General features: G+C 48.2%; 1 protein-coding gene across 1 annotated transcript; it reads left to right on the top strand.

Moving 5' to 3' along the window:
* The first annotated feature begins 3,259 nt into the window (after positions 1-3,259).
* SPINK4 (serine peptidase inhibitor Kazal type 4) lies at positions 3,260-11,556 on the top strand. Its single transcript, XM_054502859.1, has 4 exons — positions 3,260-3,320; positions 8,169-8,209; positions 9,676-9,788; positions 11,511-11,556. The coding sequence occupies exons 1-4, from the start codon at positions 3,260-3,262 to the stop codon at positions 11,554-11,556; spliced, it is 261 nt and encodes an 86-aa protein (XP_054358834.1).
* The last annotated feature ends 5,645 nt before the right edge of the window (positions 11,557-17,201 follow it).

Below are 17,201 nucleotides of genomic sequence, written 5' to 3'. Positions count from 1 at the left end.
TACATGAACGGTGAATTAATGGTGATGTTTACTTGGATGCACTGACATACTTAGTGGGCTGTTCAATAGCAGTTGGATATAGGAAGTTAGGTTTACACTTTGATGGGATGACAGATTAGGAAGTTTGTTACTATGAGTGAATCTAGAAGGTATTTGTCTGAAGAGGAGACCTTGGGGTGGGCTGGGATGGTAAGTGAGCTCAGTACTCCACAGGCTGCCCTTGACTTTACTCTGTGCTTTGAAGGATGCAAAATTCAAGCATTCTGGCTCCTTGCAGCAGCTAGAATGTTCAGTAGCCATTCCTGCCACATGGATAGAAATCTAAGGTCCAAAACAAGGAAGGGATCAAACCCCTTTGCTCCCCTCTGTCCCTTCCTCACTGTAACCTGGGACACTGACAGACAGAACTGTCAGTGATCAGATGAGAAATGAAGAGAGGCCCAGGAGCTTCACACGTGCAAGGGTAGGAGGCAGGCAGATGCCTAGAGGTGCTTGTGCAAGTACAGGAGGTTTATGCAAGTACAGGAGGCCGGAGACAAAGCTACGAGCCCCAAGGACTCTCAAGGAGGCAGACCTCTTGTGTGAGGGAAGACTGTCTTTGTTCAAAGCCATCCAACAACGAAACTGGTAGGTAGTGAGCTCCCCATCACCATGAATGACCTCCCATTGGGGCTGCTGTAGGAAAGCCCTAGTGGAAGAAGGGAGATGAAACCCAGATGACCATTATTTTTTATTTTATTATTTTATTTATTTATGTATGTATTTATTTATTTTGAGACAGTCTGGCTCCATCACCCAGGCTGGATGGAGTGCAGTGGCGCAATCTTGGCTCACTGCAATCTCCACCTCCCTAGTTCAAGTAATTCTCCTCCCTCAGCCTCCCAAGTAACTGAGATTACAGGCACACACCACCACACCCAGCTAATTTGTGTGTGTGTGTGTGTGTGTGTGTGTGTGTGTATTTTTAGTAGAGATGGGGCTTCACCATGTCAGCCAGCCTGGTCTCAAACTCCTGACCTCAGGTGATCCACGCAGCTTGGCCTCCCAAAGTGCTAGGATTACAGGCATTAGCCACCACACCAAGCCTATTTTTATTTATTTATTTATTTATTTATTGAGACAGTTTCTCGCTCTGTCACCAGGCTAGAATGCAGGGGCACGATCTTGGCTCACTGCACCCTCCACCTCCCAGGTTCAAGCAATTCTCCTGCCTCAGCCTCCAGAGTAGCTGGGATTACAGGTATGCACCACCACACCCGGCTAATTTTTTGTATTTTTAGTAGAGATGGGTTTCACCATGTTGACCAGGGCTGGTCTCGAACTCCTGACCTCAAGTGATGCACCCGCCTCAGTCTCCTCCCAAAGTGCTGGGATTACAGGTGTGAGCCATGGTGCCTGGCCCCAAGATGACCTTTAAAGTCCAATTCCCCTTTTATATGATGGCATTTTTGCTTTAGGACAGGAAGTCATCATTAAATATTTTCTCTACCTGCCTAAGCAATGGAAAGATAGCTGCCACCTGCCTCAGAGGCATCCCTGGGACCGTGCAGTTTCCCAAGGAGGAACGGAAGGGTCTTGAAGCTGAGTCAAGGATCACTGGGGGCCTCAAGCTGGTCTTGGCCACAGATCTGGGGCTTCTATGGGTCTGTAGAGGTGACTGGATGGCTGGTGTCCCCAAAGGGACTGTTCTTTTTTTAATTTCAAAAAAAATTTTTTTGTAGAGTTGGGGTCTTGCTATATTGCCCAGGCTGGTCTCTAATTTCTGGGCTCAAGCAATCCTCCTGCCTCAGCCTCCTAAGTGTTAGGATTACAGGCATGAGCCACCGCACCTGGCTGGGGCTGTCCTGAAACAAGAATCCTTCGCCTTGTCATTGGAATATTCTTGCAACTTATCTGTAGGCTTGAAATCTTTCGAAATAAAGTTTTTCTTTAAAAAAAAACACAAAAAACCACACACTCTGATTTAAATATTTCAGAGCGAAGCTCAGCATCTGTATTTGTAAATTCTCCCCCAGGGAAATCCAATCTGCAGACAGAGCTGAAAAACGCTGATCTAAATGAATTAGAGAAACGTGTATGTAAATAAAATTTATTTTATAAATCAGAAATTCTTTGAGAGCAAATATCCAAATTACTTATTAATGTATACTATGTAAGTATGGGGGAGTTTTAGATACTGATTTTTCTTTAAAAGAATCTTGTCTTTATTTAACCTATGAAGATGCAGATGAGGCCGCGTGCAGTGACTCATGCCTATAATCCCAGCACTTTGGGAGGCTGAGGCAGGTGGATCATGAGGTCAGGAGTTCGAGACCAGCCTGGCCAACATAGTGAAGCCCCGTCTCTACTAAAAATACAAAAACTTAGCCGGGCAGGTGGCGGGCACCTGTAATCCTAGCTACTCAGGAGGCTGAGGCAGGAGAATCGCTTGAACCCAGGAGGCAGGGGTTGCAGCCAGCCGAGATCGTGCCAGGCACACCAGCCCAGGCAACAGTGTGAGATTCTGTCTCAAAAAAAAAAAAAATGCAAATGAACACATAATACCTGCAAAGCAAGAAGGCATCTTCCTTTTAATGTTTTATTTTGCCTTTGTTTTGCCTGTTAGTTGTGCCCACTTTGTGGTACAAAAAAATAAGTGAAATAAAAGTAAGTAAAAACGATCATTTCTGCTTACATTTACAGCTCATTTCATATTCTGCAAAATGTTTTCCCGTCTGCTATCACCGCCCCCATCCTCACAGCAGCCTGGGAGAAAGGCAGAACCAAAATTCTCATCTCCACTTCGTGCATGGGTGATCTGAGGCCCAGTTAAGAAAAGTGCCTCTACCGAGGTCCCGGAGTTGGTTGCTGGAGGCACTGGCAAAGGAATCCAGCCTCCAGCCCCCTTCTCTGCCTCCTGCCATCTTCCAGTTGCTTTTTTCCTTTCTCTCTTTATCTCTTTCCCTTTCTCTCTGCCTTGAACTCTCTCTCTTTCTACTTCAACTTTCCTCTCCTTGCTCCAGCCCTCAGATTGGAGTCAGCTTTGCAAGTTGTCTAAACTTTTTGTCATTCTGGAAACCTGCCAGCCCCATCTCATCAAAAGCTCAGCATCTGCACCTAGAGCAAGCCCTTTCCGGATGTCAGCGTGCAGAGATTAACTCTGGCCTCTCCATCTGGCCCTAGATAAGATAAGATTAGGGGAGCGGCACTATAAATAGGCCCCCATCCTTCCCCAGGCCCAGACCCCAGCCAGCTCAGGCTACACTATCCCAGGATCAGCATGGCCATCCGCCAGTGGGTAATCGCCCTGGCCTTGGCTGCCCTCCTTGTTGTGGACAGGGGTGAGTGGGCAGAACCCAGATTCTCTGTGGCTTTGTGTTGGTAGGTGAGCTTGGGGTGAGAGCAGAAGCAGGGCCTGGAGCACCCTGTGAGGCCTCAGCTTTTTCCATGTACCTTCATTCTGCATATGCACCCTCCACTGTGGTGGGGAAAGTTCTGGGCTGGGAGAAAAGAAACTTGGGTTCAAATCCTGACTCTGGTGCAGAATTGCCAAAGTCCCCTACCCTCTTGGGGCCTCAGTTTCTCCAGCTGTAAAGGAGGGGATTGTTCCAGTTCAAAGCTGCACTGAGCAACTATTGGGCTGGAGGCTGTGGGGGCAGAAGGGAGCAGGTGGGTCCCAGCTCTCAGGAGAGACTGACAAGTATGCTGGCTGCAGGGTGGTGGGTGCTAAGAGAGACCTGGCAGAGGTCTTCTGAGCTCCCCATCTCTCTGAAAGGCTGTGGTTTGGGACTTGGGCAGCCATGTGAGCATAACAGAGCCCTTTCCCAGGACTGGACACATATACTTGGGGCAGGGCCCCCTCAGGGTCTGGGCCATCCCTGCAATCTCACAGCTACCATGTCAGGCACTGTTCTGAGTCCTTAAGACAGATTAGTGACCCAAACAGAAAAAGCACGGTCCTGATGGAGCATAAATCCAATGGGGTAGAGGAAAAGGGGAAAGGCAATAAACAAGATGGTTGCAATGTACGTTAAACGGTATGTTAGAAGGTGATAAAAGTTAAGGAAAAAATACTTGGCAAGGTGATGGGCACTGGAAGGGGGTTGCAATTTCAAATCGGGGGAGGTATCTCTGAGAGTCCGATGTTTGAGCAAAGCTTGAAGGAGGTGAGGGACTAAGCCATGTGGATATCTGGGAGAAGAAGATTCCAGGCAGAGGGAACAGCTCAGGTGCAAAGGACCTGAGGCAGGAGCATGCCTGGAGTGACTGAGGTACTGTAAGACCAGTGTGGCAGGAGGGGACGTTGTACAGAGTGATAGGAGAGGAGATGAGAGAGGCAACTGGGAACTGTACCAGGAAAGACCTTGTTGGCCAACATAAGAACTTGGCTTTTCCTCTGACTAAAATGGGAGACACTGAAGGCTTTGAGCAGAGATTCATGTCTTTCAGGGGTTGCTCTGGTCGGTACATTGAGAATAAACTGAACAGGGAAGCGGGGAGACCAGTTAGGACCCGCCTGGACAAAAGCCATAAGTTATAAGGCAACGCCTGGCAGGATCCCAGGGCCACTGACCTCATGGCCAGTCTCACACCTATTTCCCCAGCTGGAAACAGACCTGGGCACGGGGGGAAAGGGAAATGGGTCTGAGGACCTGTTCAGGAGCAGCTTGCTTATGCCCAGCCTGCTTACGCCCAGCCTGGCACCTACACCTACCTACTCCTTGAGCAGTTGGGAACACTGAAGAGCCTGCTCTGAAGAAGTTTGGTTTTTGTTTGTTTGTTTTTGTTTTTGTTTTTTGCACATTTCAGATTACTGCCTGGGCTGAGTGAGGAGGGGGCACTTTGGGTCAAGGTCAAGGGCAGCCTGGGGGTAAATGTAACTTTTCCCCACATCCCCCAGAAAGAAACTCTGACATCTTAGAGTTCTGAACACCCCCTCCTCCCAATACACTTAAATTTTTTTTTTTCAAGACAGAGTCTTGCTTTGTCACCCAGGTTGGAGTGCAGTGGCACGATCTTGGCTCACTGCAACCTCTGCCTCCTAGGTTGAAGCAATTATCCTGCCTCAGCCTCCTGAGTAGCCGGGATTACAGGCACGCGCCACCACACCCAACTAATTTTTGTATTTTTAGTAGAGACGGGGTTTCACCATGTTGGCCAGGCTGGTCTCGAACTTCCAACCCCGAGATTTGCCCGCCTAGGCTTCCCAAAGTCCTGGGATTACACCAATGGACTTTAGTATTCCTGAACACCCACAGTGTGGGACATTGAACCAAGTGCTGCGCAACGGCAGACATAAAGGAACCCCAAGGAGCTCAGGTGCATAGGGAGGCGGGGTGACCCAGTACAGTATGTGGTGGTGTGAAAGAAGCCTCCATCCAGATCTGCTCAGGAAACTGTGGGGGACATCAAGGACAGCTTCACTGGGGGGCAGCATCAAGCCTTGAAAGGAGGGTATGATTCGGTGGGAGGAGAATGGAGATGAGGACATTTCAGGGAGGGGACATGGCATGAGCCAAAGCAGGGCCCAATCTAGGACCCGTGAGCAGAGAGGAATAGCTGGGGTATGGAGAGGTGTACTAGGAAGTCAGCCCAAGAAGTAAGTTTAGAGTCAGCTCCCACAGTACCCTAAACATAAGACTAAGCAGCTCAGGTCCATATGGAGGCTTAGTGATCAGGACGGGGAACCATGGAAGGGCTTTATATTTTTAAATGCTTTTCTTTTCCCTAACAGTTAAATATCAAGAAATGCACAAATCTTATCACTCGATGAATCTTATCAATGAGTCTTGACAATGTATACACTGGTGTAACGCAAACCCCCATCAAGATACAGGACCTCTTGAGACAAGGACTTAGGGAAGAAAAATAAATACAGAACGTTTCCATAGCCCCAGAAATTCCCCTATGTCAGTCAATCCCTGCCCTCACCCCAGTGCTCTGACTCTTTTTTTTTTTTTTAAGAGACTTAGTCTCACTCTGTTGCCTAGGCTGGAGTGCAGTGGTGCAATCATAGCTCACTGCAGCTTCAACCTCCTGGATTCAAATGATCCTCCTATCTCAGCCTCACAAGTAGCTGGGACTACAGGTGCATGCCACCACACTCAGCTAATTTGAAAATTTTTTAAAATTTTTATTTATTTATTTATTTATTTATTTATTTATTTATTTTTGAGACGGAGTTTTGCTCTGTCACCCAGCTTGGAGTCCAATGGCACAATCTTGGCTCACTGCAATCTCTGCCTACTGGGTTCAAGTGATTCTCCTGCCTCAGCCTCCTAAGTAGCTGGGATTATAGGTGTGCACCACCACGCCCAGCAAATTTTGTATTTTTAGTAGATATGGGGTTTCACCATGTTGGTCAGGCTGGTCTCCAACTCCTGACTTCAGGTGATCCACCCGCCTCGGCCTCCCAAAGTGCTGGGATTACAGGTGTGTGCAACCTGCCCTCATTGTTAAATTTTTTATAGAGATGGGGTCTTGCTGTGCTGCCCAGGCTAGTCTCAAACTCCTGGCTTCAAGTGATCTTCCTGCCTCAGCCTCCCAATGTGATTTTTTTCCATCATAGATTAGTTGGCCTGTTCTAGGATTTCACATAAATGGAATCATAGGGTATATAATCTTTTGTGTCTGGTTTCTTATGCTCAGCAAACTATTTTTGAGATTCAGCCATGTTATTGCATGTATCAGTTGCTTGTTTTAATTGTTCAGTAGTGCCCCATTGTATTTATTTATCCGTTCTCCTGTTGAAGGACATTTGGATCACTTTCAGTTTGGGCAATTTGACATGGAAGGGTTTTAAGCAGTTCAGTGACAGGTCTAGGTTTGCATTTTGATACCCCAATGCCAGGCTTAAACAGCATATCGGGGTGACTTAGTCTAAGTTTCTGTTTCCCTCTCTCTGTGGAAATACCTTGTAATAGCATCTCCAGGAAAATATAAAACCACATTGCCTTGCACACCTCCAGTGATGGGAAACTCACTACTTCTGGAGAAAGCCTCTTTCACTGTGGCATAGCTCCCACTGAGAGAAAATTCTGATTCATATGGAACCCAAACCTGCTTCCCTGCAGCCTCCTCACAGAGATGGGCTCTGCTCTGTGAAGTTGAAAAGAGTCCATCTCTCCCTTAGCTCCAGGATAGCCCTTCAGAGACTTCAGGGAGCATCCTGCCCTTCTCTAATTTACATAAACGCCCTTCCTTCCACCTGTGCCATTAGACATAGCTCCAGTTCCCTCATCCACCCATCATGCTTATCAGTCACATCACAGTTTGCTCATGTCCTTTATAAGCAGTTCAGCCAGACCTTGAGGGGCACACCAGTGTATGTAGAAAGAGTCAGGCTCTGGACTGCAACAGACGTGTGGGAAAATCCTAGCTCTGCCTTAACAAACCGCATTGCGTCACCTCTTTGAGCCTCTTTCGTAGTTCGTTAAACTGACCTATGCCCCAGGAAACAGATTCTGAGCTATACATGCAATTTACTGGGGAGGGTTTATGGGAGTAACATCCATGAAGGATGAGGGAAGTTGACTTCCATGCAGTGCAACAGAGGCTTCAGATGATCCTACAGGCAGCTTTGGGCAAGGGGATCAGGCCCTTTGTAACCACATCAACCCGACATGGGATATGGGCTGTTCCTGGGTAGAGGATGCAGCCCTGGGCAAGGCAGCTTCATTCTCTGAGGGTAATTCCTAGGAAGAGACTTGAAGTGAGTGGTCAATATTTCTGGCAGCTGGGGAAATGAGTGCCTCAGACTTGCGGGAGGGCTCTTGATGGCAGAACACAGCGTCCACTACTATCTCCTTTCTTCCCTCTGTTACACAGCAGTAAGAGAGGGATGGAGAGGAGTTAAAATCATGTGTTCTTAATGCCCGGCACATAATAACTGCTGAATTGTTATTTTATAATTATTATATGAGACACAACAATTCCAGTGGGATCTAACTAATAAGGAATAGGCTGGACTGTCACCTTCCTAATTTTTGAATTTCTGTCTCTGTTTATGGAACCCAAGTTCACATCAGCTTTCTGGCAGCCCCGTTGTCTGGTGGCTCATCAGCTTTCCTTGAGGAATTCCAGGTTGGGTAGTTGCTGGACCAAGCTCCCTGAAGGAGAAGCAGTCCTCAGACCCCTAGACCTGGGGTCTAGAGCTGGCATCATCTAATTCTTGCTTCTTTGTATTTCAGAAGTGCCAGTGGCAGCAGGAAAGCTCCCTTTCTCAAGAATGGTAAGGCAGCTGCGTGCTGTTCTCACCTTCTGTCTGCTGAGAGGAGTCCTCTCATCCATGCTGAGAAACCAGTTATTCTTCTCCACAATCCTGCTCAGACACTTTCAATGGCTCCAAGGTGGCCAAGGTGGTCTCCTGGCCTGCACATTCCCCAGATTAGCCCCCAAGGCTGAGTAGGCCCAGCCCCCTCACCCAAGTCCCAAGATTGGCCTCAAAGCCCTTGTGATGTCCCCCACCTGGTGTCCAAGGCCCCTTCCATCAGTGAGATCTCCCCACCCAGGCTTAGCAGGACAGGGTGTGCTCTCTGCTCTGTATAGTGCAGACAGGCAGGCCACGGAGTTCAGGCCAAAGAGGGGACCCTGGCACACTGAAAGTACCTGTGGAGTGTGCCAGCCTCCCCCCACCACATTCCATCTGATTGTCTAAACACCAAGTTGTCCCTGAATCCTGATTCCACCTTGGCCTTTGGTCTGATGCCCCCAGTGACCCAGAAGGCAGTGGTACTGGCATCCTTGAGACCCTTGAGATTGCCCCTTCATGTAGTGGAATGAGGAGGCTCGGAGCCACCTTCCCATCCACAGCCTCAGCATCGTCCCCGTCAGTCCATCAGAATCCAGCCCCACTTATTCAGTGCCAAAGAGCCAAATACTGTATATACATTATTTCAATTAGCCCTATATGAGAGGAACACCACTATTATAATATTTACAGACGAGGAAACTGAGACTCAGAGAGTGGAAATACCTCAATTAAGGTTATACAGCTAATCAGTGGCAAAATTCAGGTTTCTAGGGTTCAGGCCTTCACGGTTGCACCGCACAACCTTTCTCACCCTATCCTTGTCTCAGGCGCTAATGCCAGTCCTGACTGAGTTCTCACCTTGACCTCAGGCCTGTCCTAAAACCCTTTCAGACAGCCTCGATTAAGCCCCAAGCTCTGCCTCATTTCTTCAGCCTTCCCACCCTTTGCAGCCTTTCTGACATGGGCCTGATAGATCATGCAGGCCCGGGAGAGTTCAGGAGCCCCCAGGGAGAGAGGGGCCTCCTGGGAATGATGGGTGGTTCTGTATCCTGGGGTCTTCAATGGGACCAGCAGCAGAAGTTCTGATTAGTGCCTCTGAAGAGGGTGTGAACAAGTCCCCAGGTGCTTGAGGGCACAAACTCACTCCACACACATAGACATAAACACAGGCATACGCTTGAATGCCTGCACACCTGGGGCTACAGAGACACAGGTACACATATGTACACATCCAGCCATAAGCACACACGTGGTCATGCACACACACATACAAGCAAACACACCAAGGGGCCCTGAGTGGTTGGTTTCATCTTCACTGGACCCACACTGGGGGCCTTCTTGACTCTGATGCCTCACTGGGGCCCCACTGGTTCCGAGCAGAACCCCTGTATCCCTCCCCACTGCCTCTGAATCCCTGAGTCCTCTCCCTCACTTCTCTTCCACAGCCCATCTGTGAACACATGGTAGAGTCTCCAACCTGTTCCCAGACGTCCAACCTGGTCTGCGGCACTGATGGGCTCACATATACGAATGAATGCCAGCTCTGCTTGGCCCGGATATAAGTCTGCCCCACAACCCCTTCTTGCTTGGGTGGGCCCCATCTCTGGTGCACAGTCTGAAAGGAGCAAGACTTGACCTTCTTCTTCCTTCATACATGTTTGACCTGAGAAGAGTCCTCCAACATATGCCCCTAATAGAATGAGCACCAGATTAACTCAAAGAAGGCACATGGTTCCAAGCAGAAATCTAGAAGCTGGTGGTGGGTAGGGGGTAGGGGCAGAAACCATTTTCCTTGTTCTGCCCTGACTGACTAGGTGACCTCATTTGTTTTTTCATTTGTCTAGCCAGCAATTATTTATTGAGCATTTACTATGTGCTAGGCACTGGGGCTAGAACAGAGCCTAAGTTAGACAGCATCACTGGCCTCCTGGAACACACAATTGGTGTAAGGGGGAAGCTAGGCTGATAGTCAGCCAATTGCAGAACAGAATTTTTTTTTTTTTTTTTTTTTTTTTTTTTTTTTTTTTTTTTTTTGAGACAGACTGTCACTGTCACCCAGGCTGGAGTGCAGTGGCATGATCTTGGCTCATTGCAACCTCCGCCTCCTGGGTTCAAGTATTCTCCTGCCTCGGCCTCCCGAATAGCTGGGATTACAGGCGCCCACCACCACACCTGGCTAATTTTATTTTTATTTTTATTTTTAGTAGACATGGGGTTTCACCATGTTGGCCAGGCTGGTCTCGAACTCCCGACCTCAAGTGATCCGCCCACCTCGGCCTCCCAAAGTGCTAGGATTACAGGCATGAGCCACCGCGCCTGGCCTTCAGCACATAATTCTAAGGGATCAGTGGGGCACACAGAAATAAGTAGAAATTAGCTAGGAAAAAGGAGCAAGGGAAGATAATTCCAAGTAGATGAGTTTGAAAAGGTCTACAAGGAAAAGTTTACATTTGAGGAAATATAAGAAGTTGGACATGTTGGAGTATAAAATTTAAGGGAGAATCAGGGAGAGGCAAGAAGTGAGTCCAGAGAGATGAGCAGGGCTAGAACATGACCTCCCTACATCAGACCACCTATTGGCTCTTAGTTTCTTCATCAATAAAACCCATCTTCTATGATCCTGAGAACTAAATGAGACCATGGAAGTGAAGAAAGTCCTCGGAAGCTGCAAAGCTCTGGATAGATGTGAAAGTTTGTATTTGAGGAAATATAAGGAACATCAGGATGTTGTCCTAGCTTAGAGAAAGATCATGCTAATCAAAGACTCATGGTTAGGAGGTACATTGGGAGTGGAATTGACAGGCTTGGTATGTGACTGGATGTAAAGGCTGAGGGGAAGGAGGCAGCGTACTGGTTTCTGATTTGTGGGCTTGGGTGGCCAGTGGTTCCATGTGCCAAGATGGGTGGTTTGGAGGTCTGTACCAGTTCTGTGGGGGGCAGTGATGTTTGTGGACAGTTGAGCCCCTAGGACATCCCACTGGATATGGACAACTGCACGAACAGGCAGGACATAGGTCCGAGCTGGAGACAGATTTGCCAGCCATCAGCATGCACTGGTGGTTGAAACCCCAGGAAGCTGAAATCCCCCAGGGGGAGGGTGCGCAAAAAAGGAAAAGCTGTAGAAGGATGTGCCAATGGACCCTTGGGATCTGCCCTGTATCCATACACTGCATTTGTGGGCGATGCTCAGCAGGATGTCTGGATGGACTATGCCAGGTCCCTGAATGGTACACTACAGCTCCTGAGAAGGTAGCCTCATGCCTGTCTTCTTTGATCCTAGAAAAACCAAACAGGACATCCAGATCATGAAAGATGGCAAATGCTGATCCCACAGGAGCACCTCAAGCCATGAAGTGTCAGGCTGGAGAACAGTGGTGAGCATGGAGAGGATACGACATGAAATAAAAGATCCAGCTCAACTAAGTGAAGTGGTCAGTGTCTCTGAGGACACTGGTTGCAGAGGGGATAGGAGGTGGATCTTGCATTGTCACCTCTACTCTGAATTTGATGTCCAGCTTCTCTCCATCCCTCTGGTGCTCCTCAACCCTGTCACATGTCCCCTCAGAGGTCCCAGTTATCTTCTGCCTGCCTGAGTGGCCAGTCCCTGACCCCAGGATGCTGCCTAGTACTCCCGTCTGCCCCAGCCTGGACTATCATTCAGGCCAAGAACCTAGGTGAGGTCTGTATCCTCTGCCACTGCCGGGGTGCACGGCCCAGCCTCAGAAAGCCTCTGTGAAATCAGGAACAGTGGCTCATACCTATAATCCCAGCACTTTGGGAGGCTGAGGGTGGCAGGATCGCTTCAGGCCAGCCTGGGCAACATAGCAAGACTGTCTTTACAATTTTTTTTTTTAATTAGCCAGGCTTGGTGGCATGCACCTGTGGCTGAGGTGGTGGGGATTGCTCGAGCCTGGGAAGTCGAGGCTGCAGTGACCCATGATCGCATCACTGCACTCCAGCCTGAGTGACAAAGTGAAACCCTGCCTCAAAAAACAAACAAAAAAAAGCTTTGTGAGAGTCATCCTGTACCCCCGATGGCTTCCTCCTGGGTTGTGCCAGCACTCCAAGGCATGTACACACAGACACGTGGCACAGCAATGGCTGATATTCAGGCAGTGTACACAGTACAGCTGAACTGCTTGTTGTAACATTGAACTAGGTTTTTCACAATTGAAAACAGGTGATGCCCCAAGCCCTTTGAGTGCCCCCCAATGCCCTAGCCACCCAGATTGTCCCCTGGAAACACCTGGGTCTCTCGGTGTCCACGGTCTGGGGTTAATTCCTGGCACTGCGGGATGATTTCCAGATGCTGCTCAGCTCTTTTGGTCAACATCTGCTCTGACTGGTTGTCAGATATTCTGACGTTAGACACAGCCCCAGGCACGTCCTGCACACATGCACTCACACAATGTCCCACAGGGACACCCAGTGTTCAGAATTGTCACCATAGACAGAGACCCCCTCCTGTGGTATATGTTGAATACCTCCTCTTTTGGCCAAAGTCCCTAGGCAGAGCCTCTTGATAATGGTGGCAGGAGAAAGGGGTATGGAGAGAGGCCTGGGCAGGTGAGAGCAGTTTCACACAGACTCTGATTCCTGCTGCAGAGTGAGCAGAAAGGGCAGGAAATGCTCTGTAGGAGACACAAGTCTGAGAGAATGGGCACAGGAAGGCAGAAAGCTACTTTCTCTTGGACCACTGGAATGGGAACACTGAGCAGGAATTGTTGCTGATAAATTTGCAGGTGGCAGGCCTAGGAGGCCATCTATGAATAAGGCCTTCTACTGGGACTGACTCATACCTGTTTCATACCTGCATATGAATGATGTAGGATTAAGTTTGGCTGTGAGAGGCAGAAAACCCAAAATAACAGTGACTTACAGACAGAACTTCATTTCTCCTACACATAGACCTATGTAGTATGACAACTCCATGCTCCTCTATTTTGTTACTCTGCCATCTGCATCACAGTTTCTACCTCAGGTCCAAGACAGCTACTCCAACCACAGCCATCACATCTGCATTCTAGGCCACAGAGAGAAAGGGCGCACCACTTGCCTCTTGAAGACATTTCCCATAAGATGTACACACTCTGTATAAACCGCATTAGCTAAAATGTAGTCTCATGGCCTTCTGAGCAGCAAGACTGGGAAACACAGTCTATCTGGTTGGCCATGCATTAAACTAAAAATTAGTTCACTTTTTGTAGGAGGAGAAAGTGGATATTGGTGACATCTAAAAGTTTCTGCCCTAAGTGGGACACCCCTTTTATATCCAAGTGGCATAGCCCAGCCAAGCATCTCATCAGTGACCCTTCCTTCCCAGGCTTCTACTCATCATCTGAGGAATCAGAGATTAAGCCTGAACAATGTGCCAGGAACCACCTGGAAGGAATACCTAATTTACCACTTACAGATGTGGACTCTGTGGCCCGCTCTCTGGGAACTACCCCAAAACCTAAGTGCTGGCCCTTAAAGACCTTATGTGTGGCATGAGACCCTGCTGCCCTGGCCATTGCTGATTAGCCAAAAGATTCTTCCCCAGGATCTTTCAAATTAGAAACAAGCAAACAGAGGCAGTTCCCCTCTGGCACTGAAGTTGTAGGATGAGCTACACAGGGGTTGTCAGCAGTCACATGTCCTGCTTTGTGGAAGAAGGAGGAATGAGAGGATGATGCAGGCATGCAGAGGCAGAGTGATTACAGGCAGTGTTTGAGTTCCTGAAGCCCAGCTGCCTTTGACTTTCCCAAAATTACATGGGATAACTTGATATCATGATCATAAAGTTTCTATTTTGCCCAGTCTCTTTGGAATTAGGCTTCTGGTTCTTTCTCTTTCTTTCTTTCTTTCCTTCCTTCTTTCTTTCCTTTCTTTCTTTCCCTTTCTTTCTTTCTTTCCTTTCTTTTCTTTCTCTCTCTCTTTCTTTTCTTTTCTTTCGAGATGGAGTTTTGCTCTTGTTGCCCAGGCTGGAGTGCAATGGCGCAATCTCAGCTCACCGCAACCTTTGCCTCCCAGGTTCAAGCGATTCTCCTGCCTCAGCCTCCTGAGTAGTTGGGATTACAGGCATGCGCCACTATGCCTGGCTAATTTTGTATTTTTAGTAGAGACGGGATTTCTCCATGTTGGTCAGGCTGGTCTTGAACTCTCAACCTCAGGTGATCCACCTGCCTCAGCCTCCCAAGGTGCTGGAATTACAGGCGTGAGCCACTGTGCCGGCTTGGCTTCTGGTACTTTCGACAAAGGTCCTGACTACTATATGAAGGAGTCTCAGAAGAGGTAACCTTTAAGTTGTGCCTTGAAGGATAAGTAGAAACCATTAACTAAATAGACAATGTCAAGGCCGGGCACGGTGGCCCACGCCTGTAATCCAGTCACTTTGGGAGGCCAAGACAGACAGATTGCTTAAGCTCAGGAGTTCAAGACCAGCCTGGCCAACATGGCAAGACCCTGTCTCTACCAAAAACACAAAAAATTAGCCGGGCATGGTGGCACGCACCTGTGGTCCCAGGTACTCGGGAGGCTGAGGTGAGAGGATCACTTGAGCCCAGGAGGCGGAGGTTGCAGTGAGCAGAGATCAAGCCACTGCACTCTAGCCTGGGCAAGAGAGCAACAACCCATCTCAAAACAAAAACAAAAACAAAAACGAAAAACAAACAAACAAAAAACAATGTGGGAGAATCCTTCCAGCCCTGAGGCTGAAGAATTCGTTTGTGGGAGCACACATTCCCATCTGTTCTCCCTGTGGTAAGACTTACCATGTCCCAGGCAAGTGGCCACCTGAGAAGGGTGCTCTCTCCCCTTCTCACGGGAGAAGAAGGGGTGCTCTCTCCCCTTCTCACGGGAGAAGAAGGGGTGCTCTCTCCCCTTCTCACGGGAGAAGAAGGGGTGCTCTCTCCCCTTCTCACGGGAGAAGAAGGGGTGCTCTCTCCCCTTCTCACGGGAGAAGAAGGGGTGCTCTCTCCCCTTCTCACGGGAGAAGAAGGGGTGCTCTCTCGCCTTCTCACGGGAGAAGAGTTTCACAGGCAGAAACCCCTTGGATGAGCAGATCTGCGTGGGTGGGGCCTGTGCAATCACCTATCACATCTGCCCAGCAGTCCATGCCTTAGGGCCTATTTTCTCAACCCTTAAGACAATAAAGGCTGTTAAAGCTGTAAATTCCAATGCTGACGGAGATTCTGAGGCCAAATGCAGCTATAGAACTTTCACTATTGATGTGTGCATTCAACATTCATTCGTTCTCCAAATATTTATTGAGGTCTTACTATATACAAGACAATATGCTTGAAATAATGCTGTTACCAAGATAAAGAAGTTCCTTCACCCAAGGAACCCTGGTGTTAAAGGCAAAGATTAACCAAATAATCCCACAACTATCATGGACTATGTAAATGCTGTGAAAGAAATGTATGGGAAGACGAGAGAGGATCCCACCTGGGGGCCGGACAGGGTCTCAAGACAGTAGGTGAGGGTTCATGGAAGAGACATGTGAGTTGAATTCTGAAGGATGAACAAAAGTCACCTATACAAGGGTAGGGTTGGAGGAAGGAAGGTGAGGAGCTGTTCAAGCAGAGGTAGTAGCAGGAGCAAAGACCCCCAGGCAGGAGAGGGTGCAGTGCATCTGAGGACCTGAAAGAAGAGGGGCTGACAGCAGACAGCATTAAATGAGGGGCTTGAGATGAGATGGGAGAAGGCATGGGGTAAAGACTTTTGCCTTTATAGTAAGAGAAAGTGAGCCGTTGGAGGGTTCTAAGCAGGGGACTGACATGGCAAGATTTGTACTTTATGATCACTCAGGCTGCTCTACAGAAAATGAACTAGAGCAGAGAGGAAGTGGGAGCTAGAGGGAGAGGCAGAGGAAGAGAGGAAAAAAATCAGAGAATGGGCCTGTGCAACCCTGTGTTGGTTGAGAGGCAGTACAGTAGAGATGAAAAGCACTGGCTGTGAAACCAAGCTGCCCAGCTTTGTGTCTTGGCTTTGCCGCTTTCTCTACAACCTTGTGCTAATGACCTAAGTTTTCTCGGTTTCCTCATCTCTAAAATAAGGATATCTGTCTACTTCTCAAGTTATGTAAGAATTAAATGACTAATATATATGAATAATTTAGAACAGTGTTCGGCAGTTCGGTGCATAGTAACTTCTCATTAAATGTTGTGGCCCACGCCACACAGCTATCACACAAAAATAGATCAATAGTGAACCGCTCTGATTAAAGTTGGGGTGCGGTGGGCTGGGACCCGAGCCTTGTCCACAAGTCTACCTCTACTACCTTGTCTGAGGTCTTAACCCGCCCAGTCCTGAATTCCTGGGACTTCAACGACTCTCTCTCTGCCAAATGATGTGGGTCTTTAGGTAGAGTTCTAGCACAAAGGGCTATCAATGTTATTAAGCATAAATTATGACTAGAGCCACAAAATGATTTCATTAATCAAAAAAAAAAAAAAAAAAAAGCAAACCACTCTTCTACTTGATGATGAGCACATAAATAGTGTTTTTTTTTTCTTTATTTACTTAAATTTTTAGAGATGGGGTCTTGCTATGTTGCCCAGACTAGACTCAAACTCCTGGGCTCAAGTGATCCTCTAGCCTCAGCCTTCCAAGTAGCTGGGACTACAGGAAGGAGCTACTGCACCTGACTCAATTTTTTTTTTTTTCTTTTTTGAGATGGAGTCTCACTCTGTGACCTAGGCTGGAGTGCAGGGGCGCAATCTCGGCTCACAGCAACCTCTACCTCCCAGGTTCAAATGATTCTCGTGCCTCAGCCTCCCCAGTAGCTGGGATTATAGGCACATGCCACTAGGCCAAGCTAATTTTTTTTTTTTTTTTTTAAACAGAATGGGGTTTTGCTATGTTGCCTGGGCTGGTTTCAAACTCCTGGCCTCAAGTGATCCGCCCGCCTCAGCCTCCCAAAGTGCTGGGATTATAGGCATGAGCTGCTGCGCCAGGCCTTAATTTTTTAAAAACAATGATGGGGTGG

The sequence above is a fragment of the Pongo pygmaeus genome, chromosome 13, assembly GCF_028885625.2.
Source record: "Pongo pygmaeus isolate AG05252 chromosome 13, NHGRI_mPonPyg2-v2.0_pri, whole genome shotgun sequence".
Taxonomy (NCBI): Eukaryota; Metazoa; Chordata; class Mammalia; order Primates; family Hominidae; genus Pongo; species Pongo pygmaeus.
This window is presented reverse-complemented; position numbering and strand designations above follow the sequence as displayed.

What these genes read in the sequence shown, in the direction of transcription:
- SPINK4 (XM_054502859.1), top strand. Translation starts at nt 3,260, where the DNA reads ATGGCCATCCGCCAGTGGGTAATCGCCCTGGCCTTGGCTGCCCTCCTT. An exon ending in CCTCCTTGTTGTGGACAGGG is followed by an intron (nt 3,321 to 8,168) that starts GTGAGTGGGCAG and finishes TTTGTATTTCAG; the next exon opens with AAGTGCCAGTGGCAGCAGGA. An exon ending in AGCTCCCTTTCTCAAGAATG is followed by an intron (nt 8,210 to 9,675) that starts GTAAGGCAGCTG and finishes TCTCTTCCACAG; the next exon opens with CCCATCTGTGAACACATGGT.